General features: G+C 37.0%; 5 protein-coding genes and 2 non-coding genes across 14 annotated transcripts; 4 read left to right on the top strand and 3 right to left on the bottom strand.

Moving 5' to 3' along the window:
• Positions 1-1197: 1197 nt before the first annotated feature.
• On the bottom strand, positions 1198-10968 carry LOC113725498 (methionine--tRNA ligase, chloroplastic/mitochondrial-like). Of its 2 annotated transcripts, XM_027248689.2 has the most exons (12): positions 9988-10962; positions 9400-9543; positions 9153-9302; positions 7915-8082; positions 6265-6389; positions 5821-5914; positions 4908-5006; positions 4353-4533; positions 4129-4244; positions 2584-2739; positions 1947-2075; positions 1198-1817 (listed from the first exon to the last, which is right to left on the bottom strand). In XM_027248689.2, the coding sequence occupies exons 1-12, from the start codon at positions 10330-10332 to the stop codon at positions 1647-1649; spliced, it is 1878 nt and encodes a 625-aa protein (XP_027104490.1). In that variant the 5' UTR covers positions 10333-10962; the 3' UTR covers positions 1198-1646. The 2 variants fall into 2 exon arrangements, 1 of the variants encoding a protein (XP_027104490.1); XR_003457349.2 differs by lacking the exon at positions 1198-1817 and having other exon boundaries at positions 2022-2075; positions 4133-4244; positions 9988-10968.
• A 1133-nt stretch (positions 10969-12101) lies between these two features.
• LOC113725497 (ATP synthase small subunit 6-A, mitochondrial-like) lies at positions 12102-14217 on the bottom strand. The gene is made up of 3 exons (XM_027248688.2): positions 14012-14217; positions 13811-13870; positions 12102-12304 (listed from the first exon to the last, which is right to left on the bottom strand). Exons 1-2 carry the CDS (start codon positions 14130-14132, stop codon positions 13821-13823), a joined length of 171 nt encoding a protein of 56 aa, XP_027104489.1. The 5' UTR covers positions 14133-14217; the 3' UTR covers positions 12102-12304; positions 13811-13820.
• Positions 14218-15382: 1165 nt separating this feature from the next.
• On the top strand, positions 15383-16097 carry LOC113725496 (histone H4). Its single transcript, XM_027248687.2, has one exon. The coding sequence runs from the start codon at positions 15625-15627 to the stop codon at positions 15934-15936; it is 312 nt and encodes a 103-aa protein (XP_027104488.1). The 5' UTR covers positions 15383-15624; the 3' UTR covers positions 15937-16097.
• A 151-nt stretch (positions 16098-16248) lies between these two features.
• LOC113725495 (UDP-glucuronic acid decarboxylase 6-like) lies at positions 16249-20609 on the bottom strand. Of its 4 annotated transcripts, none has more exons than XM_027248686.2 (13): positions 20427-20609; positions 19667-19776; positions 19287-19373; positions 19071-19158; positions 18557-18648; positions 18275-18339; positions 18113-18201; positions 17570-17647; positions 17322-17415; positions 17047-17113; positions 16904-16967; positions 16758-16798; positions 16249-16627 (listed from the first exon to the last, which is right to left on the bottom strand). In XM_027248686.2, exons 2-13 carry the CDS (start codon positions 19754-19756, stop codon positions 16442-16444), a joined length of 1041 nt encoding a protein of 346 aa, XP_027104487.1. In that variant the 5' UTR covers positions 19757-19776; positions 20427-20609; the 3' UTR covers positions 16249-16441. The 4 variants fall into 4 exon arrangements, with proteins under 4 accessions (XP_027104487.1, XP_071930058.1, XP_027104486.1 ...); XM_072073957.1 differs by having other exon boundaries at positions 20430-20609; XM_027248685.2 differs by having other exon boundaries at positions 20444-20608.
• A 1758-nt stretch (positions 20610-22367) lies between these two features.
• On the top strand, positions 22368-22439 carry TRNAH-GUG (transfer RNA histidin (anticodon GUG)). Its single transcript has one exon. It is a non-coding gene; the product is annotated as a tRNA-His (tRNA).
• A 111-nt stretch (positions 22440-22550) lies between these two features.
• LOC113725494 (uncharacterized) lies at positions 22551-25212 on the top strand. Of its 4 annotated transcripts, none has more exons than XM_027248678.2 (3): positions 22551-22688; positions 23323-23423; positions 24614-25212. In XM_027248678.2, the coding sequence occupies exons 2-3, from the start codon at positions 23406-23408 to the stop codon at positions 24971-24973; spliced, it is 378 nt and encodes a 125-aa protein (XP_027104479.1). In that variant the 5' UTR covers positions 22551-22688; positions 23323-23405; the 3' UTR covers positions 24974-25212. The 4 variants fall into 4 exon arrangements, with proteins under 4 accessions (XP_027104479.1, XP_027104484.1, XP_027104482.1 ...); XM_027248681.2 differs by having other exon boundaries at positions 22573-22688; positions 23323-23581; XM_027248683.2 differs by lacking the exon at positions 23323-23423.
• Positions 23036-23108, top strand: TRNAR-CCG (transfer RNA arginine (anticodon CCG)). Its single transcript has one exon. It is a non-coding gene; the product is annotated as a tRNA-Arg (tRNA).
• Positions 25213-25251: the final 39 nt, after the last annotated feature.

The raw sequence follows: 25251 nt of genomic DNA, 5'->3' as shown, positions 1-25251 counted from the left end.
ATAGCAATCTAAATTTACTTTTCCAACAAAGTTAACTACTTTTTCTTAAACTGTGTGAAAAAAGAAACAGGACTATCAAAGTGGGACGGGGGAGTACATGATATGCCATTATTATAATTATAAAAAAACAGTAAAAGAGGGGAGCACTGGATGGTTGTTGTTGCCTGTTGGGCAACCTGCACCGTAAATGTGTAAAACATCAGCATCCAACAGCGAATGATTGGAGCACATTAATTATCACAGCAACAAAACAAACATTCGACGGCGAAGCTATTGGTGCAGACAAAATTAAAAAATTCAGAATTATCATGTCGAGCTGAATTTTCTTTGGCGGATATCATTCCATTGAAGATAAACTCTAAAAACTCTATTCTGTTTTCTGGTTTATTTTTAATTTAATCTTGTCGCAGATAAGAACTTCATTTCTTTCGGGACGTTGGATTAAAGTACAAAAAAAGAATAAAGTCATGCATGCATATCAAAAGAATTTTTGGTTTATGCCCTGCAGAACAAGCGAACCACTAGTTTGCTTTGATGTGATGTACAAAACTTGCTCAAGTTGAAAATATATAGTTCATCAGCAAGCTTACTTGGACGATCAAAACAAGCGCACTAATAAAATTGATCAAGCTGAGCCCAATGAACGTTTTGTACTGGTAAAACCTTTTCATAAAGTCAAAGACCTGATCAGTTCTTTTGCACAACCAGCCATTATAAAGCAAATGGATCCAGTTCCCCATTGAGAAGCCAGCCATGGCTCCTCGTACCCAACACAAGTCAACATTGATCCCCAGCAGAACGAAGCCTAGCATTAGAAGGAAGCCATAATCACTAAGAAGCCAGAGGCAAAGTACTTCGGGATGCTTTGGTTTAGGGACCAATATAAGATACACTTCAACAAAGAGTAGAGGGAAAGATATTTCTAGCATCAACAGTAAGCTACTCATTCCATTGTCAGTGGAAAGGGCAATCTCCTAGGCGATTAACAAATATTTCATTTCATAAATTACTTTGCCGAAAATGCAATATATGTACCACGCTAACACTGAGAGAGTAGTGAATGCTTCGGGACCTTTGGCAATAAAGAACACTTGCCAACATATGCTAGAGAAAAGAAATTCTATTTTTTTTTTCGGGTGTGTGGATATTATGAAATAAAACGCAAAGCAAAAAGAAAAAGAACTAAAAGAGTAAATGTAAACAAAGCAAAGATATTTCTTTTTCAGGAGAATGGTAGCTGGATCATCGTCATCTAAGTTATTGATGGATCACAATTGGAAGTTCAGTAGCATTATGCCAGAAGGGCCAAAAACAATGTAAGGCCTTTGAGGTAACTACCTTCACATTTGCAATATGAGACTTTTATCTCGCTTTATCAAGAAGAATGGCAATAGACTCTCCTGCAAGCGGATTATGATATCAGAGCTACGCCTGTCAAACATCAGAACCAGCAATGCAGCAAGCACACCAAAACGGAGAAAATTCTCCACAGATTTTTCAATCAACTGTTCCAAATCCATTCAGTAGCTCTTCTGTTTCCTCACCGAATGAATGAGCTGCTTCCAACCTCTTCAAAAGGTTTTCATCCAACTCCTCTGGATCATCGGAAAGGACTTCATCAATTACCTGCGCTGGAACCAAAACTTTCACACTTCAATAGCGCTCTTATTTTGATTTATATTTTCCTTGTCTTTACTTCCCGCCTTTACTGTTTCGCCTGCATTACCATCTTCTATTTGGTTCTCAATCCTGGAAAAGACAGGTTTCGGCTGTGCCATAACCTGTCCAGCCTTAAGCCCACCCCACTTGGCATCACTCTGCAAGATGCTAGAACAAGTCATGTGCAAGCAAGGATGCAGCAAAATTTTGTGATGTATGTGCACATGTGGATATGGCAGTGCATATCTTGGTGAGTGTGCATTTCAAATAGAGAGAGAGAAAGAGACCCAGGTGATGGCGTCGAATTGGTCCTCTGTGTAGCCCAGCTGGTTGTATATTCTCAAACATAAGCTTGGTGTAACAGGGGACAAAACTATGGCTATGATCCTCATTGCTTCCAGCACAATTACAAGTTCCTATCCACAACTTAGAAACAAACACTTAGCACCAATAACAGTGACAGCAAAATCAAGAAATTATCGTGCACACTTGCAAGGTCCATCATAACTGCAAGAGAAATATCTTTAAAAGCAAAAAAACAAAACCTTAGCTCAAATAACCATCAAATTGAAATCACCAGAAATCATAAATGTCCATGTAGTCCCTATGCTACTGTACTCTTTAAAGCAACAAATGGGTAACCCCATAGAATTACACAAAGAACAGGTAGACCTAAGGTGCACAATGAAGGCAATTTTTAATGCCAGTGAAGTGATTTTTTGGTGAATTTCAGGAGTCGTACCAAAAGGAACTTACTTGCACTTCTACCGCACATATAAAAACTGGACATGCAGTGTAGACCCGATGTTACGATGCATTGCATAACATATAAACATGAGTTATTTCATAATGATGTCTGTTAAAAACTATAACAAATTCCATGCAAGCTATTCCTCATGAAAGCAAATGGCCAAGGAAAGGAACCTTCGCTGCAGTTTCAGAAGCAGCACCTCCTTGCTTAAAAAGAGACCAAGGCGCCTGTTGATTCATGTACAAGTTCCCAGCATTACCAATCTCCAGCACAGCTTCGCAAGCTGACGAGAGAGCAAGGGTTTCATAATGAGTTTTCGCCTTCGTGACCTAGGAACGAAATCAAGCAAACAACACTGTGAATAATTTCATAATAAAGCAAAAGAGCAGAGAGAGATAGAGAGAGAGAGAGAGAGACAACACATGAGGAATCTCTCAGTCCAGGAGAAGAGTCCAGGGAAAATTGAATATAGCTAGGACAAGGAAGAGAGGGATGGGCCTAATCTGTGAACCCTCAGATGGTTGAAAAGTGTGCCATCTATCTAAGAGGGAAGCTGCTAGAATTCTAAACATTAACTAATCTTCCTTGTACAACCATTACACTGCTGGAACTCTAACCAACTAATCTACCTCATGCAACTAGTACGGATTCCCCACTCCACTGGCAGTCTCCAATTCTCCTGAGATTGAGGAATCCTATCCCAAGATGACACAGTATCCTGAATACTAGTTATAATGTTCTTTTGATGGTGAATGGCTAAATATGGAGATCTAATTTACTTGAACAAAAAGTCTTACTGTCCAAAGGGAATTTGCTATAAATTTGACTTCTGCTATGTATTTTCTTCCTTGGCCTCCTCTGGCCAACACTTTTGTCTTTTCCAACAAGTAATTAACAGTCAACTCTATATGCCTTCAAAATAACATGTAATAAAACATTCCCAACAGATGTTTAAACTTCAAATTAGATTTTTTCATTCTTGGCATTTTTTCTTTAGTCTGACAAATTTGCCAAGAGTTTGCATGGGTAGCAATTACTTGATTTTGTCTTAACAAAAATGGCTGACTAAATGGTATATATTCACAAACTAAGCATGAGGGTAACAGCTGCAGAATGACTGTTTAATATTGGAGCTCTGCAGTCTATATGAAAGGGGGAAAATTTTCTGGTTCAGACCATGCAGAATAAAAGCTGTAAAAAATTGAACTGCATACGCAACAATCCTAATCAGGAATCACAAGAAAACAACATTTGCTTTATGGAATATGCCTACACGTGAAGATCATTTAAATGATCAAAAGTTACTTTTCAAACTATAAGAAGTGAAAGATATCACCCTTTTTGGATAAATAGCAGAGAAAAAACATGTAACTCAAGGATCAGTGGTAACTTCAAGAAGAAGTTGACAGATACAGAAGAGCCTATCCATATGAAAAGGTTTTGGCACAACTATGTACATAGAAGCTCATTATTAACCCTAGCCCTAAAAGTCTATGCATGTGGTAACTAGTATCTTACAGTGATTGTAGTACTACACCAAATGATTTTGATTTACACACGTACACATATTGTGGAGTTAAATAAACTAAAACAAAGCACTGTAGAATCTCCCCCACTAATTCTCTGTATATTATAAGACAAAAGATATCTGCAAAAGCAATAACGACTATCACATGCCAGACTTTTTACAGATAGAATACGTAATATGCATAGTTTACCAACATCTCCACTGCATCTTTGAACGTATTTCCCTCAGCAGCAATGGCTGAATCAACAGCCAAAGTTGATCGACAATTTTTCTTCAGAAGCCCAAGTGTTCGGTTCAGAAGATTCCCTTGCAGAAGTGACTAAAAGGTCAGCCTTGAAAAAACCAATTACCAGAACCTAAAGAGGAATGGATGATGGACCCAAACAATGCCAAATTTTAGGAATTGGAAATTACCAATTGTGTTAGCAAGATGTGCATTGACAGTATTAATGAAACGGCTCTCAGAGTAATCCCCATCACTACCAAATTCAACCTCCTTGAGGAAAAAGTACCTGACAGCATCAGGTCCAAATCTTTGCACCAAATCAGTTGGTTCTAGTGTATTTCCTAGTGACTTGCCCATCTTGTTGCCATCCTAAAATTGTTAAAATGAAAAACATTGCTGCAGGAATCGAGGTATATAAATCATATAAATAGTGAAATCACATCACTTATCATTCAATTCTTCTTCTCAGTTCAAAATACATAGTTTTTTTGGAGGAATACTAACCTTTACTACGTGGAATTCTAAAACCAAGGTATTGTAGTAATGATCCATGGAAGGTTTTAAAAGCAGGAATAGCTAATTATGAACCATAACTGAAGAGTTAATTTCTGGACGTCTAACATAATCATGGTCCTTGATATATAACAAGTCCAAAAAGAATTGAATAAAACTACCATACAGAATTCTAGGAAAACATTCCATTAAGACAAAGAAGAATACAAATATTATTCAGGATTAAGTACCTTTGTCAAAAACCCATGGCCAAATACCATCTTAGGAAGTTGGAGTCCAGCTGACATGAGCATAGCTGGCCAATAAACTGCATGAAACCGTAATATATCCTGCATGGAAATGTCAGAAATTGATTCATCTATTTGTTAAAATAAGAAATATTGAACACATTAAATCACAAAATTCAATCAGATGGGCAAGATTGCAATGAGGACCAAGTAGATTATTTGATGCTGCTATTGCTATATGCTGAAGGTAATAATTAATAAAACATAAGAAGTTGGAGGAGACAAGCGGGAATGAATGTTAAAAAGCTACACCACGTGTTATTATCCCAAGCCAAGCAGAACAAAGGTTTTCCCATCAATAGGATGTACATGGTTTGATTTTGACAGACTAAACCACATGCTACTTACAAGCTGCCTCCTAAAATGGGTAATACAGACATCTCTCGTGAACAAATTAAAGAAACAAGAACAGAATATATAGAAAAAATTTATTGCATTAACAGTGAAGACAAAAAAAGGTAAAAAGTAACAGAAATATGCAGTTGTAGATCAGAAAATTCTTAATAAGTGCAAATAAAACATTAAAAGGTAAAAAGTGATGTTTCTGTAATCAAGAGACTTTGTAAACGCTTGCCCAGCATGATAATATTATAAGACTCACTTGCTTTTCACTGGAGAAGTTAAATGCTATAAAATAAGTGGAATGAAGTTCTTCATATCAGATGAACACCATAAGAACCTAACATACAGAGCAGTTGTCCTTTTCATGTTCTTGTAGCTGCAATAGATTTTGGAGCCAAGAAGGAAGGAGTATAATATATCATGTACATCTTATCTCATCTCTATATCTCTGAGGTAAGCATAAAAAGAGAAGCTTCACAGCCTTAATCATAAAGTAAGCAAAAAGACACCATACCTTGCCAATTAAGTGCAGAGATGTGGGCCAGCCTGATGAGATTGCAGTCTGTAAGTTTGGCTGCTCCCCATCATTCAATAAAGCAGAAATATAACTGCTCAAGATAAATAAAAGAAAGAGAAGGAAGTATAAGCAGAATAACCAAAAGAAGTATTGGAGGAACCTCTAAAGAGGGGCTACTCCACCTTAAACCAGGAAGAAAAAGCATGAAAAAAGGGAAATTAAAAAAAAAAAAAACTTGAAAGTGAGATTGCTACAATACTGAAACAAATCGAAAGAGTAAGAAAGAAGATGAACTGAACAAAATTAAGTTTGAGGAAGTTTGTCAAGCAATTCCATGCTAAAAGATGAAGCAATGCAAAACCAAACAGTCAGATTAATGGAGAAGGCATTTAAACTCAAGTCAAGAACTACCGGTTTTGAAGAATGAATTAAGTAACTCACCCTACTAAAGCATCAAACCAAACATATATAGTTTGCTTGGCATCATTAGGGACCTCTATACCCCAATCTACTGATGCACGGGAAATGGAAAAATCTCGCAACCCACTTGTAATCCAGCTTTGTACCTAAATAGAGTTCTACGTCAGAAATAAAAAATGAAAATGAGCTTGATAAAGGAACAGATAACACCCACTAGTCATAATGTACTCTGAAGCAGGACTTTAGTAATGCTTAATGAAGAACATCTTTAGTGGGAGATAAAAATTAATAAAAAAAAATGCATATGGAGCCAGGTAAAAATATATAGGCATGAGTGCAATCATCATTTCAATGAAGTCATCCCTTTAAGTTTTATGAGTAGAAATTTGAATGAATACTCTTAATTGGAAGGATAGTATTTAGTTCAATCTACTCCAGCAATGACATTACAACATAAGGTTTATCGTGCACCAGGGTTGCTTTTCTTAAGCAAAAGGAGAATCCAGCACTATACTAAAAAAGGGTATTCCCTCTATCAGAAGGTATACAATACAAACTGAAGTTTGGACAGAAGCTATGCATGTAGGAATAGTCTGCCCACTCCAAGAGAACATACAGAACAAAACCAGTGCTTCAAGCTCGCTGGAGGTTTAAGGTGTTGAGAAGCTCCCGTATTTCTATCATTCCAGATTACCAAAACACTGCAAGTCCTGCACATTCCCAAGGTCTTCCATTTCCTCTATATTTACCTGCCTTCTCCAACAAAACATAACATCTGAAACCCTTCTTGGTATGACCCAATGACATCCTAACATATTTAAAACCATTACCCCGCATTTACGTGACAGTCCAAACTGTAAGTTTATTTAAAACCATTCCTCTATATTCACCAGCTCTCCCATACGCTGTTTGGTTTGTAAGTTTATTACATTCCCGCTACTGCGAGGACAAGAATGCTGCTTCCTTTGGAGCCTTTTCCCCAAATAGCATACTGAGGAAATCTTCTTTCCAGTCATCCTCGTAGCATGTTGTAGTAGGATCTGCAGTGATTATTCTCTCCAATTCCATGAATCCTCTCCACTTTCACAAGGTTTCGACTGTATAATCTATTTCAATCATGGAACTGAATGTTTTGCATAATTTGAGTATATTACGGAGCTCAAGGTCAGTTTACTACAATTTCCAAAGTAGTTTAGACTCAAGAATAGAAGACTAAATTAGAAGTTTTGGTGTCCCTTCCTACTGACCACTTCCATATGCCTCAAACTGTTGCATACGAGGAATAGGTCTAAGAGATAGTAACCAAATTGAAACAATCTAATCAGAACCCACGTATACATTCTTCGGATTCTAATTATTTTTCCATTAAAATTCAAAGGTGGTAAATGCAATGAAGTTCACATTAATAATAAAAATTAAAAACTCAGAACTTGAAATCAAGCTACTAAAATAAAATGAAGCATAAGTTGAATTACAGATAGATGCATAAAACTTTTTAACATATGAAAAGTGTATATGTCATGTGCAAGCCAGCATCAGGTTCTCCCAGCTCAATCAATTATTCAATTCACAGCTCCACAACTATATCAGATGATACATATTAGTCAAACAAATAGTACGTGCAAAAAAGATCATAAAAAATCCAGGAGCAATAAGATTGTGCTGTCATACCTCATTCAAGCGAAAAGAAGGCTGCACAAATTCTGGATTCTCACTTAGCATCTTTCCTAGGAATCCTTCATACTTTGACAGGGCAAAGAAGTAATTGTCTTCTTTTTTGGCAACACATGGTTTTAGGTGGATGGGACAACAGTTGTTGTCCAGCAATTCCTTTTCCTCCTGAAATTTAACAGAGCAAAATTTTACCGAACCAGATGCAAAAGAAACAATACCACCATAGCTCACTGCTTATAGCATATGGTAAACACTATAAACTAAGGCTAAAGAGCACACAGCAGAAGACCATTCAGTTTTTCTGTAACAGACTGTTTTGGATATCCTTAATACATCATGAACTTGCTAAGTTATCTGCAGCTCATTTTCCTTCACCAGGAAACACTGCTGATGATTAGTTTCTACTTAAAGTGTACATGCATAAGGCAAAACATCCCATGTACTGCCACAGTCGGTGAAACACAAAGGAGCTTATAACATCTCAAACAAAAGAAAGACAAACGAATAAGTAATGCTAGCTAGGCACTCTCTCTCCCTCTACCAAAAGCACAAGGTGGAGCACCCCTTTTATGAAGCCTTCTCAACCATATTGCTTTCCTAATTTATCCAGGGACAAGAAAGGTGCCACTAGTACCTATCCTAGATCCTAAATTGATTTATTTTTTTATTTTATTCTAAATTGATGGTTCTCACTGCACTGAAAATATAAAATTATAAATTAACCGTTTGCAAACACATGATTTCTGGTAATTATTCCCCTTCTCACCTCCCAAATAATGTTCGCCCCTGCTGGTCTCTCCGGGATAATCTCTCTGAAACTTGTTCTATTAAAGCGATAAGTACAATGTCTAAATTCAATCCGAGGAACAACAAACTCTCATTCATCAGAGAAAGTGATATGAACAACAAGAGAACGAAGTAATGAACTATCCCAAAATATAAATTCACGGGTTTCAAATACTTGAACAGACAGTTTATGAACTTTATCCAAACTTTTACTGTTTACATCTCCACTCCCAAGGTTAAGCATTTCTATTCATGGAGGGATCCAGAGAAAGAATAAGTTTTTACAAGTTTCCTGCATAGTTATATAGCATGCGCTCTTTTTAACAAGCAGAAATTGTGTGCACTTCATGTCTGGTAAATCAGGCAACTCAGGCTTAAGTGATGCATATAACAAAGATAATGAAACAACCCAAAAGCAAAATAAATAAAATTTAAATATGAGGTATGACCTTGTACTCTTCACAATTTACACAATACAGTCCCTCGTAATCCGCCCGATAAATGTCACCATTTGCTAAGACCTTAGAGTAGAATTCCTTCACAATTGCTTCATGCTTATGATCAGTGGTCCGGATGAACTTATCATAAGCTATGCCTAACTGCAATCCGAGTAAAAAGGATTGAAATAAGAACAAAGTGTCGTTCTAGTTAGATGCTTCAGAATTAAGAAAGTCATATAGAAGCATCTAAGTATACATCTCTCCAGAGTGTCCTGTAAGCCTGTGATACGACATTGCAGTGTTCAGCAGGGCTACAACCACAGGCAGCCGCAGCAGTAGCAATCTTTTCCCCATGCTCATCTGTGCCAGTAATGAATACAACCTTATTCCCCAGAAGCCTCTGCACTTAGAATTATGAACAAGGATTAAAATTTACATTCCTTATCAGCCTATATTCTAAGGCGGCTCCCTTCTATTATTAGCACAAGAATAACTCAACTAAAACTTTTGCATGCAAAGGCAGGATGTAAGATTAAATGGCAAAAATGCACCTTGGTAGAGAAAATTAATGAAACATTAGCATCATTTACCCCAAGAGAAAATTAATGAAACTTTAGCATCAATTACCCTAAGAAGTTATTTGATTTTCAAACGAAGATACCATCCATAGTTGCTTTGACTGTACCCTTATCTTTCTAAGGTTCCATCTCAAACTTTTAGTGTCTTTGGACAATTATTGAAGAGACAACTAACCCCTATCCAAGTAATATTTTGAATTAAATAAACAATTCTACGCTCCAAATAAGGGGAGAAAAAAAATATGGAAAGGACAAAGAGATGGAACCTGAAAACGAGCAATGGCGTCAGCAGCAACGGTAGTATAGGCGCTGCCCATGTGAGGCGGGGCATTCACATAATAAAGCGGAGTTGTGATGACAAAAGGCTCAGCATTTTGCCTGCCACTACTGGGACTAGTATTAGAATCCATAGTGCTGCCTCTGCTGGTACTGCAAGTACAGTAAAGATTTCGTCTTGAAGAAGACCACGGCATTCTCTTGCCGAAAAGGGACCTATTTGTGAAACGGGTCTTCTTTAAACTTACGGAATTGCACAAAGAAGAAGTCGATGAAGTTGAGAATGATAGCAACCACAGCCTATTTTGTATGGGATTTTGAACTCTAGAAGCCATTTTTCTGTATTATTCCACTTTCTGCCGAAGCTTTTATCTATAGCTACTAGTTATTGAAAAAGACTGAACAGATACATGTTGTTGAGTGAATTTTTTAATTAAGCAGGGACGTGCGGTAGTCACCAATTCGCCACCTCAAAACTCGAACGTTGTGAAGAAGGCTCGTAGCCGGAGGTTTTGGGAGGATAAAGGCAAGTTTGAGGCTTTAAGCAGTCTCGGGGGGAAGAAACAGGGGAACAGGAGGAGCAATAATTTTATGTGCTCAAGACTAGGATAAGGTGATATGGCGCCAGAAAGGGCATGCGACGAGTCTTGTAGTATTCCAGATTGCATTTTCACTTCGTATAGCTGGATTACTACTTTGTTCTGAAACAGATAAGAGCCTTCATATTTTTTTACTGTTGAATACAGTGAAGGGAAAAAATGCAATCGATTCTTTCGTCAATTTGATTGCCTTTTTCTTTCTTTGTTTTCACTTGTCCGGTTCTTGAACAAACAAAAGCACGGAGAAGTCGAACGTATTCACTCCGAGTCTGATTCGTTGCATTCTGTACAGCATCACTTTCATGGGGTTCTCAAGAACTTTCATCCGCGGAGAAATGACCAAGTAGAACAAAAGCTCCTTGGTCGGATGTTCAGGACCATCTCTTGCAATCCAAAAATTTGCTAGAAAAGGAATTTAAAGATCTAACTCCAAAATTAGCTGAATTTTGAGCTGGACCAACCCTTTGTGTCTACCAGTACAGAGTGCAGATTGCAGAGAATCACTACAGAGTTTTGACTTCTTTGTATCCAGTTCTACAATTAACCATGCCCGAAATTTAGTTGCTCTTGAAAAGTTGAAATCTTCCTTAATGAAGCCTAGTGCAGTAGAATCTTAATGCAGTGAAACATTCACAAGAAAATTGTTCTACTCCGTACGTGCCTGCAAGAATTTTTTTTTTTTTTTTTTTATTTCAAGATCGAAAGGCACACATAAAATATCCAAATGGTTCCGGGACCAAGTTAACACAGCTAATGATAATTTCTCCTGCACGTATTGATTAAAACTGGTTGCACTCCAATAGCTCTCATGCTTGAATGAGCCATTCGATCACACACTGCAGCTCATGATGCATATTTTCACGGCATGCATGCAGTCTAGATGGTAGTAAGTTTAAGTACTTCCATTTATGATTTCAGATAAGGCAAAATGGCATCACATTACCAATTTGCTTCTGCTGTTATGCGTGCAAGACACAGTTCTAACTAGGGGTGCAAACGAGCCGAGTCGAGTCGAGCTTTGGCCTTATCGAGTCGAGCCTTAACTTAATTTCATCGAACTCGAACTCGAGCTCGAGCTCGACGAGCTGGTAATTTTCAAGCTCGAGCTCGAAAAAAATAAAAAATAATTATTTTATTTTTAAAAAAATAAATAAAATAATATTTTTTCTTAATAAATAATAAAATATTAAGAATATTTATGTAATTTTACTATTAAAAATAAAAATAAAAAAAATAAATATATATATACTCGAGCGAGCCGAGCTGAATGTTTTGAGCTCGAGCTCGACTCTGGCTCGAGCAGCTCGAGCTCGACTCGAGCTCGAATCGAGCCGCTAGCGAGCGGCTCGATTCGTTTGCACCCCTAGTTCTAACTATTCAGAACTAATCTCGGACATGGGAACTGTTTTGCACATCCACATCTGTCACCTTCATAACAGAATCTCAATGCAGTGAAAGATTTCAAAGGTCATGTCTGAATAAACTGAACCAATAAAACCACAAAATCCCGAACTTTGCAGTATCAGTTTATAGAAACTCAAGCTAGTTTTGCACCCAGATAGGTTAAGAGAACATTTATGCAACCAGAGCCATCATTTTTTGATACTAGTGCTCAACAAATCCGGAAAAGAAAATTACAGAGATGAAACCCTTTCCAACACTGTAAAGAGTCTCCACTTATCAGGAAATCATGCGTAAAGAAATTCACCTGCAAATGTAAATGAAACAAAGTCAGTAGAATGAAAAAGATACAAATATTTAGTCCTGTCTAGACTGTACTTTAGTACATAAAAACTTAAAAGAAGAAAAAATCTGTTCACCAGCTCATAACTTAAATGTGAGATAACAATTATTAACCAGAATGAATACAGGAGGTGACGCTGACGATCAGGAAATGGTTTTTAGCTAACCAGAACACAAGAAGGATTAATCTTTTACTTGTAGATTATTTTACATCAAGGGGAACTTCTAGGTGAATTCATATATTTAGCCAAATCAGAATACAATAGCCAAATAATCAGGACATCAAAGCCGTAAATGCAATTAAAGTTGAAGATTTATTAGAAACAAAAGCCATACATTGTAAAAATAGCTAGTGAACTTATGATGTGCGACGAAAATAGGTAGGGTAGCGACATCTCAAGTTGTAATCTAAAATATCACAATTACATGAAAAACGCTGATAATAAGCATAATTGCACATTAAGGAGACAGACTGAATCATCTACCGCAGCAAGCTTCTGCATAGTTAGCATTTGACCTGTCATATATTTAGCTGGGAAAATGTAAATTTCAGAGTACCTTTGGAGCTGCTATTTCATACTAGTTTTAACTTGTTGAAACTTTGCACACAAAATGCACTTTCCCTTATACATAACTTTCCCAGGATAGTAGTTTACTTCTTTAGTCATAAATAACTAAAGCAAACATAATCATGCCCGCAAGTGGATTTATACTTTCAGACGAAATTCCAGTTGCCACAAAGACGTTGCTCCTCGTGCAAGGCACAACTCAGGAACTTTTAACTGAGCAACTTCTCGAATGTACTCTCAACAATGCCTCAATTAGAGTCAGTTCAAGTACTATATTATATAAATAATCATGCATGAGGGCAAGAAACAACTCAAATTATTTCATTCATTGTAGATACCACTGTCATTATTAGTCTAACAAAACTGAGTAAAGAGCTTGGCAATGGCGGAATTTATGAACTCATGGGGCATCTTATACTTAGGTCAAATGCTAACTCATAGTCAACGATGTCCGTCATATCATCAACAGTTTGGATTATTCGAATAATGCCACAAAAGTATACAATATGTGCATCACCCTGGAAAAATAATGATATGGTACTACCAACAACCATACACCAAGAAATATCGGGTTTGTGAATGTAATCCGCAGACAATTTTGACTTCCACTTGCAAATAATGGGCAAATTGAAAACTAGGGGAGGGCAAGTGTGTGAATGTTGAGATTTGAGAACCAAACAATCAACCTAATGTTGCTTCAGTCAGTTACAATTAAAACAACGGCGCAATTAAGGACTCAAACTTTTCTCCAAACGAACGAAGAACTTAGAAAATAAACCAAACAATGTAAGAATCAAGAGCCACGATTAAAATAGTAACGAACAAAGAGAGTTAGTGGATTGGATCTAAAATCTGGAAAAGCTTTGCTAGGGCTAGTGTAATAGAACAGATAACGGACTTACTATTTTCTAATCAGTGTTTCTTGTGCCTCTGCACAAACGGAGAGTTCTTGGCGTCCTCCTCTGCCAGATCAATCAATCATCCCACCAAGATAATTAAAAAGTAAAAGTCAGGCACAAAAATTATGAAGATAATAGAAAATGAATAACAAATACAAAATAAATACAGGAAAACAGCAAGAGGGTAAAGGCCGGCGGGCTGACCGGTGAGGCTGAGGGACATCTTAGTAATGATGGTGCCAGTGACAGCGAAGCCGACGAGGAAAGGCCAGCACCGATTCCATTCTCTCCTGAAAAACACCGGCCACGGATCAAATTTCCTCATTTCTCTCTCACTTCTCGATGGAATTGGGATACACTCGAGCGGTCAGCTGAAAACTGGTAATGAGACTCCTGCGAGTTGAGACGTGAGATAAAAAGACCCACAAGTAGTCAGTGAAAGGGCTCAATTTAGCTTCTGAATTGGGCTGGGCCTCTAATCGATTTTAACAAGGTCATGTTTGACGGAGACTGGGCCACATACCATTTGCGTATACTTTATAATAGCTACCATGAATCAAGAATATTCTTTTCAAAATCCCATGAAATTTATTGCTAGTAGAATTTGTCTAGAGGTTTTTCAAAAAAAAAAAAAAAAAATTTCGTCTAGAGGGTAATGGACCTCAAAATTATTTTGGATATGAGATTATTTGAAATAATATTTTAAAGAAAAACTCTGTAACATCTTTTTTTGATGTGATGTGTATGATATAAAAAGGTAGTTTAAAAGATTAAAAAAATTATAAAAAAAATGTTTGTGATGTAATTAAAATTTTTTTGGCAAATAAACCTCTATCCAAACATACCATGTTTCCTTCCATTTTCAATCAAAATCTAGGTTTTATAGCAAGTAATGTTGCATGTAACCCTAACAAGATTCTTGGCTATATATAAAAAAATCTAAATAATTGTGGATAATGGGCTGACATGCAATACAACTTATGCATGCACTACATCTCTTACCTTAAAATCTTCAAACCTTAATTTATTTGATTGTTTTGCGACTAGGTTGAAGTAACGAATACTTTTGGACTTATCTCTTGTAGCATATAAGTAATTAGGAACATTAGCTTGGAATTATTTGTCTAAGTAATTAGGAACATTAGGAACATCTAAGTAATTTATTTGTTCATTTTTGTGTGGAACTAACAAAATTTCAACACAACTATTGTCTTGATGCTTAATTATTTTACAATTACATTTTTCAACATTTAAGGGCCAAATCAATGAATTGCAACATGTACGTGTGTACATTTGCACTTCCAAAATACGCCCAGCACAGCCTCCGCAGGTTTCTTCGGAAATGTTTTCAAAAATGTTTTCGACGTTTAGGGGCTTGGAGCAACTAGGGGGCTGCACCAGTGTAGCAAATGGCCAGGCGTGGAATGGGATAAAGGGCAAAAAGATTAGCTAATCGTAAAACAAAAATGCTTCCACGTCAAGGATCAGCCTTGGAGCAAATTCGAGGTCCCGCCATCCATCAGACGTAAATCGTACGACTCGCTACTCGGCCAGGTCATGGGTCCAGATTGAACCAAAGAAATAGCGAAATATCCACCGTCGATTTTCGCCTGATCCATAAAAAATCAAATAGTAAATGGAAATTCACAACTAACCGCCCAATTGCCCAAAACCAAAAATTAAAACAGCCGCCAGAATTTCAAGCCCCGCTTTCACCTTCAGATCCCTTTATATAAACAAACCCAGTCTACTCGCCCAATTGCCACAATCAACAGAAGTTGGGTAACTTCCAAGTCACACAAATATTTGTGGAGAAAATGTCAGGCCGTGGAAAGGGAGGCAAGGGATTGGGCAAGGGAGGAGCAAAGCGCCACCGTAAGGTGCTCCGAGATAACATTCAGGGCATCACGAAGCCGGCAATTCGGAGGCTGGCTAGAAGGGGTGGAGTGAAGAGAATCAGTGGGCTGATCTACGAGGAGACCAGAGGGGTTCTTAAGATCTTCTTGGAGAATGTGATTCGCGACGCCGTCACTTACACAGAGCACGCTAGGAGGAAGACCGTCACCGCCATGGATGTAGTTTACGCTTTGAAGAGGCAGGGCAGGACTCTCTATGGCTTCGGTGGTTGAATTTTAGGTGGATTGGCCCGCCCCTTTGTCTTTCCTTCTTTTTTCCTTTTTTTTTTTTTTTTTTTAGTTTTCAATGGGTTTTTACTTTGATCTGGTTGGGTTTGATCAATGTAATTGAATCAAGTTTCAATTTTATGAGAAATTTAGTAAAATTTCAGTTAGTATTTCACATTGGACAAATCTTTTCTTTCGCTCTTTTATTTAGTATTAGTTTTCCTTTAAAAAAAAAAAAAGTCCATCTTCGGACCAACTTCAAAGCCCTTTTGTGTTCAACTAACACAATGACCACCACATAAAGGTATAAAAACCATCTTGAGTCTCAAACATAAGGAGGCCAGTCTGACCACTCACATTTTCACTAATTTGTATATTATGACGCAAATTTTGAATGTAGCTCATTCTCTACAGCTTAAAGCGCGAAAGGGATGAGGAGGAATAATAAGGGGAGAGAGTAGGAAATTTCCAGCATGACATGGACGTATCAAGTATTTGAACAAGTTTTAGTTCAATTCTTCCGGGAGATCTCAAGCCTCTTTCGGAAATCATCCTCCATGAGGGGAAGGCCTTCTCGTAATTTGACCTTTGGCTCCCAGCCTAACAGCTCCTTGGCTTTTGTGATGTCCGGTTTTCGCTGACGAGGATCATCAGGGGTGTTCTCAACAGTGATGATCTCCACTTCGGGATTGATAAGCTGCAAAAGCACGACAATAATTAGATTTACTAAGCTATCCCAGTTAGTTCATTATGAACTTCAAAAATGTACAGAAGTGACTTTGAGATTTTATTTTTTCCTCTTATTCGAGCACGAGTCAAGATGCTACCTCCTTCACAGTCTCCGCAAGTTCGATCATAGTAAATTCACCTATTTGAAAACATTCGGCAACACGAGAAAAAGAGAAAGATGGAGTTAATAGAAATGAGAAAGCAAGGACAGGGGAAATATTAAATTAAAGTTAGAGCAAATCACCTGGATTGCCAATGTTAACAGGACCAGTGTGCTCTCCCTCCATAAGACGAATCAGACCATCAACCTTCACGATTTGAATTTATGGATTAGGCATCAAGGCAAAGTCAGACATGATAAGTGTGCAGTTCAATAAGGATGCATACCATGTCAGAGACGTAACAAAAACTTCGCGTTTGTGTACCAGGCAACTGGACTGTCAACGGTTCATCGCTGTGCATGTGGAGGAAGAACAGGTAGTGGCATTTGTGAGTAAATTTAGCAGAAATCTCAAAGTTACGCGACTATCATCTTGCAGATGGCAAACATTAAAGCACTCTTCCATTAACATTGTGGACAATCAACATGGTAGAAAATGTTTTTGCAGTAAGACTTGCAAAGGTAACTTGAGAGCTAGGAGCTAAGGACTAAAGTAACATACCGAATTGCTTGAGCTATGAAATTGCTGACTACCCTACCATCATCAATATTCATACGAGGTCCATAAGTATTGAAGATCCTAGCAATCCGTATCTCTGCCACATAGTTACAGTTCCACATCAATTACAAATCCATTACATTAGCAACATTTCAATAGCAGTTAAACAATGCATTACGTTGGAAAAGAAATTAACTACATGTTGAAAGTTTTCCATGAGCAAGTGGATCTAGAGTGAGCGGAGAACTTACCAATTCCATGCTGTCTATGGTAATCAAACATTAAAGTCTCAGCAACCCTTTTCCCCTCGTCATAACAGCTCCTAACTCCTGCAGTTAACATAGAGGCAATAAGTACGTGCTTTTCTTTGCATGATCACATTCAAATAAAACCAGAGGCATGTTCTTCGCATGTTTGATGAAACTCAGGCTACAGTTCCATAGATAAAGCAGACAATAACTGTCTTTAGTCTGAACTTCCAAGGAAAAACCAAGCGATGCAGAAAACCAGTTCTAAGCTAGGGAGTTTAATATTTAGCTATTTCAAGAAATTCTGGCGTGAAATATGAATCACTGTTCTACAACATCTATAATTTTACACACTTCGAGCCAGAAAAATCAGTTAGCAATAACTGTAGCAATTACAAGAAAAAAAGTCATAATTAAGCACTCGCTCATTGGTTGCAGTCATGAGCACTGGCAACATACAAGAAATCAAATTTTCCTCGAGTATCAATCATTTAGTGGGTTAGCAAATTCATCATCAAGAACTAAAAGATAGGTTGATCAGTATACCAATTGGATTAACATTTCCCCAGTAGCTCTCAGTTTGAGGATGCACTAGAGGATCTCCATAAACCTCAGAAGTTGATGTCAGCAAAATCCTGTGGCAAAAGCAAATATAATGAAATGTGGTTCTACTCAACAAATATAGAGAGAGGGGAACTTGAAAAGTACCTTGCCCCAACACGCTTAGCAAGTCCCAACATGTTAAGCGTCCCAATCACATTAGTCTTGATCGTCTACCATGACAAGAAAAAGTGAGAACCAGAAGAAGTTAACAATGATGAAGTCACAGCTGTAAAAAGTCTATACGTGAAAACAAGTTTGACAAGATTAAGCCATAAAGAACAATAAGGAGGAGGAAGGAGAACTCCCTCAAAGTTCAAGAATTAGTTGAGTAGCAGACATACAGGCCACAAAATAAAAATGTTGACGGAGAATATCCTGGTTACAAACCTTCACAGGATTGTACTTGTAAAAGATAGGGGATGCAGGACAAGCAAGATGGTATATTTGATCAACCTCAACTAACAATGGTTCTGTTACATCTGCAAATCATAAAAATAAAACAATTAACATTCCTTACCTGAAATGCCATCTAAAGAATCTTCAACTCAATGAAATATATTTAAATCCAAACACAAAATGGAAACAGGATATAACATGTGACAGACTTTAAAACCAAGAAGAAAACGATTAGCATCTCCATATTAAACGAGCAACTGAAGAGGAAGAACACCTAAATCAGAAACCCTGGTTCCAGAGTTTGCAATGGTTGAGGAGATGTGATCCATGGTTGTTTAAAGTAGTATTCAGAGTCTCCACAAACATCAGATGAGAAACATTATTTATCACTCTCATTTTTGATATTGTTGAAATCACTGAAAGCATAATAATTCAAGAAAATCTGGTGCCTAATATATTAGTTTCTCATACTAAGGATATTATAACTATTAAGACAATAGCATACCATGACGAATAAGCTCAAATCTTGGATGTCCAATCCATTGCTTTAAGTTGTCTTTTGACCCAGTAAAGTAGTTATCCACGACAATCACCTAGTGAAAATCACAGTAAATTCTAGTATAAAGACCAAAAAGAACAAATATCCAATGCCTACAGCCCATTACGTAGCCATATCCTAATACTAACTGCTGCAAAAAACAGCATGAGCTAAGAATTTCACCTCGTTTTTCTCATTCTGCATTAATCTGTCAACCAGGTGAGAGCCTATGAATCCAGCGCCACCAGTTACCAAAATTCTCATATTTGCCTGATCAGGATAAAAACGATTTCCGTATGACAGCCAAGAATTAACGGAGGGCAAAAGAGAAAGAAATCTGGAGTAACCATCAGACAAAAGAATTGGATTCAAGTGCACATGAACGTGCATCCAACCACAGGAACAAAATTAATAAACAGTCAAAATGTTTTTAAAACTTTCAAATTTCTACTCTATCTTATAATGGTTTTCTGTTTGTTCTATGCTTGTGCCCCTCCTAAAACTCCATTATTATCTATTTAGAAAAAAAATCCACGATGAAGGGGGTTTACGCATATTTTTACCTGAAAAAATTTGGCATTTCTCAGAGGCGAGGGCTCCGGGGGTGGTTTTGTGGTCACATGGTTCTCTCCGTTTGAAACTTCCTTGGCCATTTGTCTCACTTCTCTACTTTCTGAACCAAATCCAACAAAACCCAAAAATGGCCATTTAATTCAAGTCAATCCCAATAAAACATAGTAATTCTGGTAAAGTTTGCATCCTGATACCAATTCAAACAATGATCTAAAAACAATAATAACGACGAAAAGAAAAACAAAGGAAGATTTAATTGCAATCCCCAACTCATTCCCACGGAGAGAAATTTGAAGCTTTGATCACCTGATACAATTCTCAAGAATGTAGTTGTATTAACAAAATGCAGCAATCGGCAAAACTTGAGCTTTGTGCTTATATAACCGAAAAACTTTAATGCTCGACAGCAAAATTCAGACAAACAACAGACATGAAAAGCATGCATTAATAATTGGCTCCACACCAAACTGTACCAACCTTTGAGAGAGACAGAAAGATTGAAAAATCTTCAAGATCACGGCAACGAGAAAAGAAAAAAAAAAAAAAAACCAGATTTAAATGAGTGTGTGGAGAGCGTGATGGAAGCTTGAAATAAACGAAAGTGTAGTCCCACACCTGACGATTTCAGATCTAAATCTAAACAAATCAAGTGTCCCAAACATGTCAAAATGTTTAACAATCATGTTGATTGCATAAGATCATTAAGAATATATTGAATACAAATTAAAGAACAAAAAGGGTTAAACCCACCACGTTTTGCAGTTTACCTCTGTTGCGTCTGAATCAGATGAATTCTGAGGTTTTAAAACGTAGTCCTACGTTGATGTCTCCACGCTTATATACACCGCTTGCGACACTGCTGCGGTGGGGGGGGGTCCCGTAGAGCAAGAAAGAGTGCAGTAGTTTCCTGTGTTCGGCCAGTTAGGCGATTTCTTCTTCGTAAGCCGTCTAATTAGTCAAGGTGGGCCACATCTTCATACTATCGGAGCGGTGTATAAATTTCTTTTTTTTTTTTTATTACTTTGCAGGGATAATTTCAGAAACTTCTTATGAAGTTTTTAACCATTCCACTGGCCTCCCTTTAAATTTTGAACATTACATTAATCACCCTTAAGATTTATTCTCTTGTAATATCTAGATTCAACCAACAATTAAAAAGTAATAATGTTAGCAGAGAAAAGATAATAATATGATCTCACTATTGCTCCTTATCTACTAATTGTTTAATTAATTTAATACCAACCCAATTATTAAAGAAAGCACTAGAATTTGCTATTTACTATTAGAAATTAAATCACAAATGATATCAAAAATAATATATTATTCAATATATTTCACTTAATATAAGATCTAAATTACTCTTTTCACCTACAAATCTATTGTCAAACATAATTAATAACAAATAATTGAAAATTTTGTAATCAAACTATTACAACGAGCAAATTTAACATAAAAAACTTAACAACTAACCTGAATATATTGATAAGAATATTTATGATGTTAAAGTTTGTTCTCTGTAATATTGGTTGCAAATTTTTTGATCATTTGTTGTTGGTCATATTTGGCAGTAAGTATGAAAAGAATAATTTGAATCTTGTATTACGTAAAAAATATAAAATAATATACTAATTTTAATGCTATATATGATTTGATCCCTATTGATAAACAACAAATTTTAGTATTTTTCTTTAATATGTAGATTGATATTATTTTTTTTGTCAAATATGTAGATTGATATTAAATTAATTAAATAATATAGTAGATGAGGGGCAATGTTAAAATCATATTATTTTCTCTCTTCTAATATCATTTCGTAAGTATTGGTTGGAGTTAAATATTACAAGATAATTAATTTCAATAAAGTTAGTGTAATTTTTGAAACTTATGAAAGGCAAGTGAAATAGTTAGAAACCTCGTGGGTGATTTCTAAAATTATCAACTACTTTGTATTGCAGGAGCTGATGCAAGCGGTGACCTGCCACGTAGGCTGTAGTTAATTTGATGCATTAGCAAAATTAATTTGGGTGATTATGGGTTTTAGACATTTTTGGTTGCTCGGGCGATTGGATTTATTGCCAGTTAGGCAAGCCTGTAATTGCAGTGACGTAGTGTGCACTACCTATCGGACAGCAGCTGTCCTCGTCTTTGGTGATTTCATTCTTATCAGCTGTGTCACTTACACGCAAGTTATATACCAAATTGTAACTTTCTGCCCTTTTTAGGCTGAAAACGTACGAATAGGATCTTATTTGATGAGGAAATTTCTATCAACTTAATGAAATATCTGAGAGAATATATATGCATGTATTAAGGATAAGCGCCAAAGGAAAGTCTTCATGATGTTTGTTAACACACTACAAAAGTTTAATAGCTATTAACCAGTACGGATCTCGTATTATTAGGGAACGAATGAATTGAATGATAAAATATGAGAAATTATACGCATGATATTTTAGATTCAAGATTTGATGATAATTGTGGCAGAATATACAGACACAAAGATTAATTTTCAGTAGCTTTGCTAGCGATTCTAAATTGGAAAAGGATAAGAGACTGATTTTATTAGCACTGAATATCATCAATTTACTTTTAGTGTCGTCATTAGACAATCTAGGTCTTGTTTCAAGTGTAGGTAGAAAAAATTGATTGCTTATTTCGTGTTAGTTAATTTAGCAAACGAAATTATACAAAGTGGCTGTAGTTTAGTGGTAAGAATTCCACGTTGTGGCCGTGGAGACCTGGGCTCGAATCCCAGCAGCCACAGATCCATTTTCTTATTTTTCTGCGGTGCATTTTTCTAAACCCCCAAACTACCCTCATTCATCAGCCGCAGTTCCGGAAGTACCCCTCTATAAATTAGCAATAAACCCTGGGCCCTCATTCACTAACGTTTGCGGTTTGCTCTCTTCATTTGCGACGCGAGCGTGATTGGGTTAGGAGGACGAAAGACGTCGACGTCCGCCGTTAACCGGAAACTCTTGGCCTTTTGTTTATTTTTATCATCGGAAAAAGGTACGATCACCAGCGATCTGTCCTTCCTTCTATTTGTATGAATATCTCGTGCATGCGTCCAATATTTCTAAATTTTTTCCCTCACGTAACAAATAAATTACTGGACTCTCTCATATTTTTGAAAGCAGTGAGAGTGGAGACAACAAAAGGTTTTGGTTGTATTTGCATTCATTAGCTTCATTTTGGAACCATTTATGACATTCGTAACTGTCTTAGATCAGATGATGATAGATGGGGTGAAAACTGAAAACCGGGCTAAAAGTTCAGATCTCAATTGTCACTTTCTTTCGTACGTATGCTGTTTTCTTCTGAATTGAACCAAGAATTCCAATGCAAAATTAGAAAGGGATCGCATAGCGGAGTGGATATCGCGTTAGACTCCGGATCTAAAGGTCGTGGGTTCGAATCCCACTGCGATCGCCTTCTGCTTTCCGTCTTCTTCTTTTTTTTTCCCCCCGGTTCTTGTCCATCTTTTCTCCCTTTTGAATTTGGCTATTCTAGTTGTTCCTGTTTAACTATCAGGAATTCTCTCTTTTTTTTGGGGGGGGGGGGAATGACTTTGGCCAATAGCTGTGTAATATGTTTGTGAATTTGCTAATTGCTACTCTTTTTTTTGACCCTCGTTATGGTGCAGTTGTTTACCTGAGTCACAAGAATAGCGTCAAAGCTCGTACCCTCAGAGAATTGAGCTGATTCAGCTGCAAGTTCTTGGATAAAATGAAAATTCAGAAAGATGTGTGTCAAAGCTGGCTCCTTGTGTCTATTAGCTGGGATAAAGTTAATCAAGAATAGTTTATGCATCCATTTTTCAGGAAAGAAAAAAAAAGGAAGAAACATGTGTATGATGGATTATCTTACTATTTCTTTTGACGTTATTATGACAATTACTGAAGGTAAGGATGTTGTAGGAATCTTTGAGGTGGGTTCTTGATTTTGATGCGTGATTCATATATAATGAGCTAGGGATACATTATTGAGGACAGTTGCCATAATTCTTCGATCAGATATTTACTTCCTATGTGAAGAGTACGATGAGTCAAGGGTGGCATTCTTGATGGTTGCCTGTTTTGTTTTGATACCGTGGCGTTGTGAAAATAATATTGACTTTCTTTAATAATTGTTATTTAGAGTCTCCAATCAACGAAGATTGTAAGAATCTTGTGAAAGAAATACCCAGTTTTGTTGTGGAATAGATTAAAAATGAGATGGGTGCATTGACACTATAGGGCGTCTATTATCGATGTCACTTCATTGTGCTGTGCTCTTGTCATAGGGGTTTAACAAAATGATGAATGAATTGGTACTACGAAAAGGCAGTTGACTTATTTTTTTTCCTGCCGGGGGGGTGGGGGGGTGGAGGATCTTGTCTTTTGAGGGAATTGAGGTTGCCATTTTGAAAAACAGAGGATTGTAAAAAGCTGGGAACATCAGGAAGATGCATAAAATAATGTGAGATTTAGGTTTTGAACTGGAAATTGACCCAACTCAGCTGGTTTTACATCAATGGTTGAGTTATCTGAATAGGTATCGGTGTGTCAAGTCTGACGTCTGGATATAAATGAAAGACAGTGTTATCCACGTCTCATCCTTTTGCAAACTCAGAAAGTATACTTCAACTCTCTGGATAAAGACTTTTATCTCATCCAGTATTTGCACTTTATGCTTCCCTTTCGCATACCTGTTATTTTTGTCCAAGTCGTTTGGCTCTTGCAAATACACAGTTATCGCAGGTACCACTCTCTCCTAATTGGATATGGGTGTTTTGTGTTATATGATGACATATGTGCTTGATCTTTTGTAAGTTAGATGTCAGGAAAACAAAAATGAACAAGTTGCACTGGCTTTTAATAAAATGTTGTAGATTGATTTTTTTTTATTATTATTACACGTGTGTTTCATGAAGTCGTTTTTCTTTGGTGATGCAGAAAATGGTTATCCCTCCTGCAGTTCGGCCAGAAAGAGTTACCAATTTTCTCAAGCCTCATGTCCTGAAGATGCACTTCACGAATAAGTTTGTGTCTGCTCAAGTAATCCACACACCAACAGCAACTGTAGCATCCTCTGCCAGCTCACAAGAGCAGGCACTGCGGTTAAGCATGGAAAAAGCCAAAGAAAGTACAAGGGATGTTGCAGCTGCTGGCAAAATAGGCAAGATATTGGGCGAGCGACTGCTTCTCAAGGGTATTCCGGCTGTTTCAATTTTCTTGAAGAGAGAACAGAAGCATCATGGCAAATTTAAAGCAGTAATTGATTCCGTGAGGGAAGCAGGTGTCAAATTAGTTTAAGTTTAAGAATCAACTCCATTCAAGAATAGCAGGCATGCATTTTTCTGAATCCCTCTTTCTTTAACTGGAGGGTCTTTGCTATTGTGACAAGGATTAGAAGAATCAGGGTTACATTATTATTATTTTACGTGGCTAAATCTTATTTCTTGATAATCCATAGTCTGTGTTTGGGAAATGTACCTGCTAAACTTGACATTTGAGATGAGAATTATTGCAAGTACGGATAGGTTCTGTCTGAATTAGCCTACAAGGAGAATGGTGTACTCAAGAATAACAAA

The sequence above is a fragment of the Coffea arabica genome, chromosome 2c (assembly GCF_036785885.1).
Source record: "Coffea arabica cultivar ET-39 chromosome 2c, Coffea Arabica ET-39 HiFi, whole genome shotgun sequence".
NCBI lineage: Eukaryota > Viridiplantae > Streptophyta > Magnoliopsida > Gentianales > Rubiaceae > Coffea > Coffea arabica.
The sequence above is the reverse complement of the archived record's forward strand: the minus strand, read 5'-3'. Positions and strand labels throughout refer to the sequence as shown.

Bases quoted from the DNA above. Each gene is read 5' to 3' on its own strand.
- LOC113725498 (XM_027248689.2), bottom strand. From the start codon at position 10,332: ATGGCTTCTAGAGTTCAAAATCCCATACAAAATAGGCTGTGGTTGCTA. The intron at 6,390-7,914 runs GTATGACAGCAC...AACTCTATTTAG, and splicing joins CTTCTTTTCGCTTGAATGAG to GTACAAAGCTGGATTACAAG. The intron at 2,076-2,583 runs GTTCCTTTCCTT...AGTTGTGGATAG, and splicing joins CTTCTGAAACTGCAGCGAAG to GAACTTGTAATTGTGCTGGA.
- LOC113725497 (XM_027248688.2), bottom strand. From the start codon at position 14,132: ATGAGGAAATTTGATCCGTGGCCGGTGTTTTTCAGGAGAGAATGGAAT. The intron at 13,871-14,011 runs GTCAGCCCGCCG...TTGATCTGGCAG, and splicing joins GATGTCCCTCAGCCTCACCG to AGGAGGACGCCAAGAACTCT.
- LOC113725496 (XM_027248687.2), top strand. From the start codon at position 15,625: ATGTCAGGCCGTGGAAAGGGAGGCAAGGGATTGGGCAAGGGAGGAGCA.
- LOC113725495 (XM_027248684.2), bottom strand. From the start codon at position 20,121: ATGCATGCTTTTCATGTCTGTTGTTTGTCTGAATTTTGCTGTCGAGCA. The intron at 18,202-18,274 runs GTACTTTTCAAG...CTTTTGCCACAG, and splicing joins GCTAAGCGTGTTGGGGCAAG to GATTTTGCTGACATCAACTT. The intron at 16,799-16,903 runs GTGATTTGCTCT...GTTTTCAAATAG, and splicing joins TGTTAACATTGGCAATCCAG to GTGAATTTACTATGATCGAA.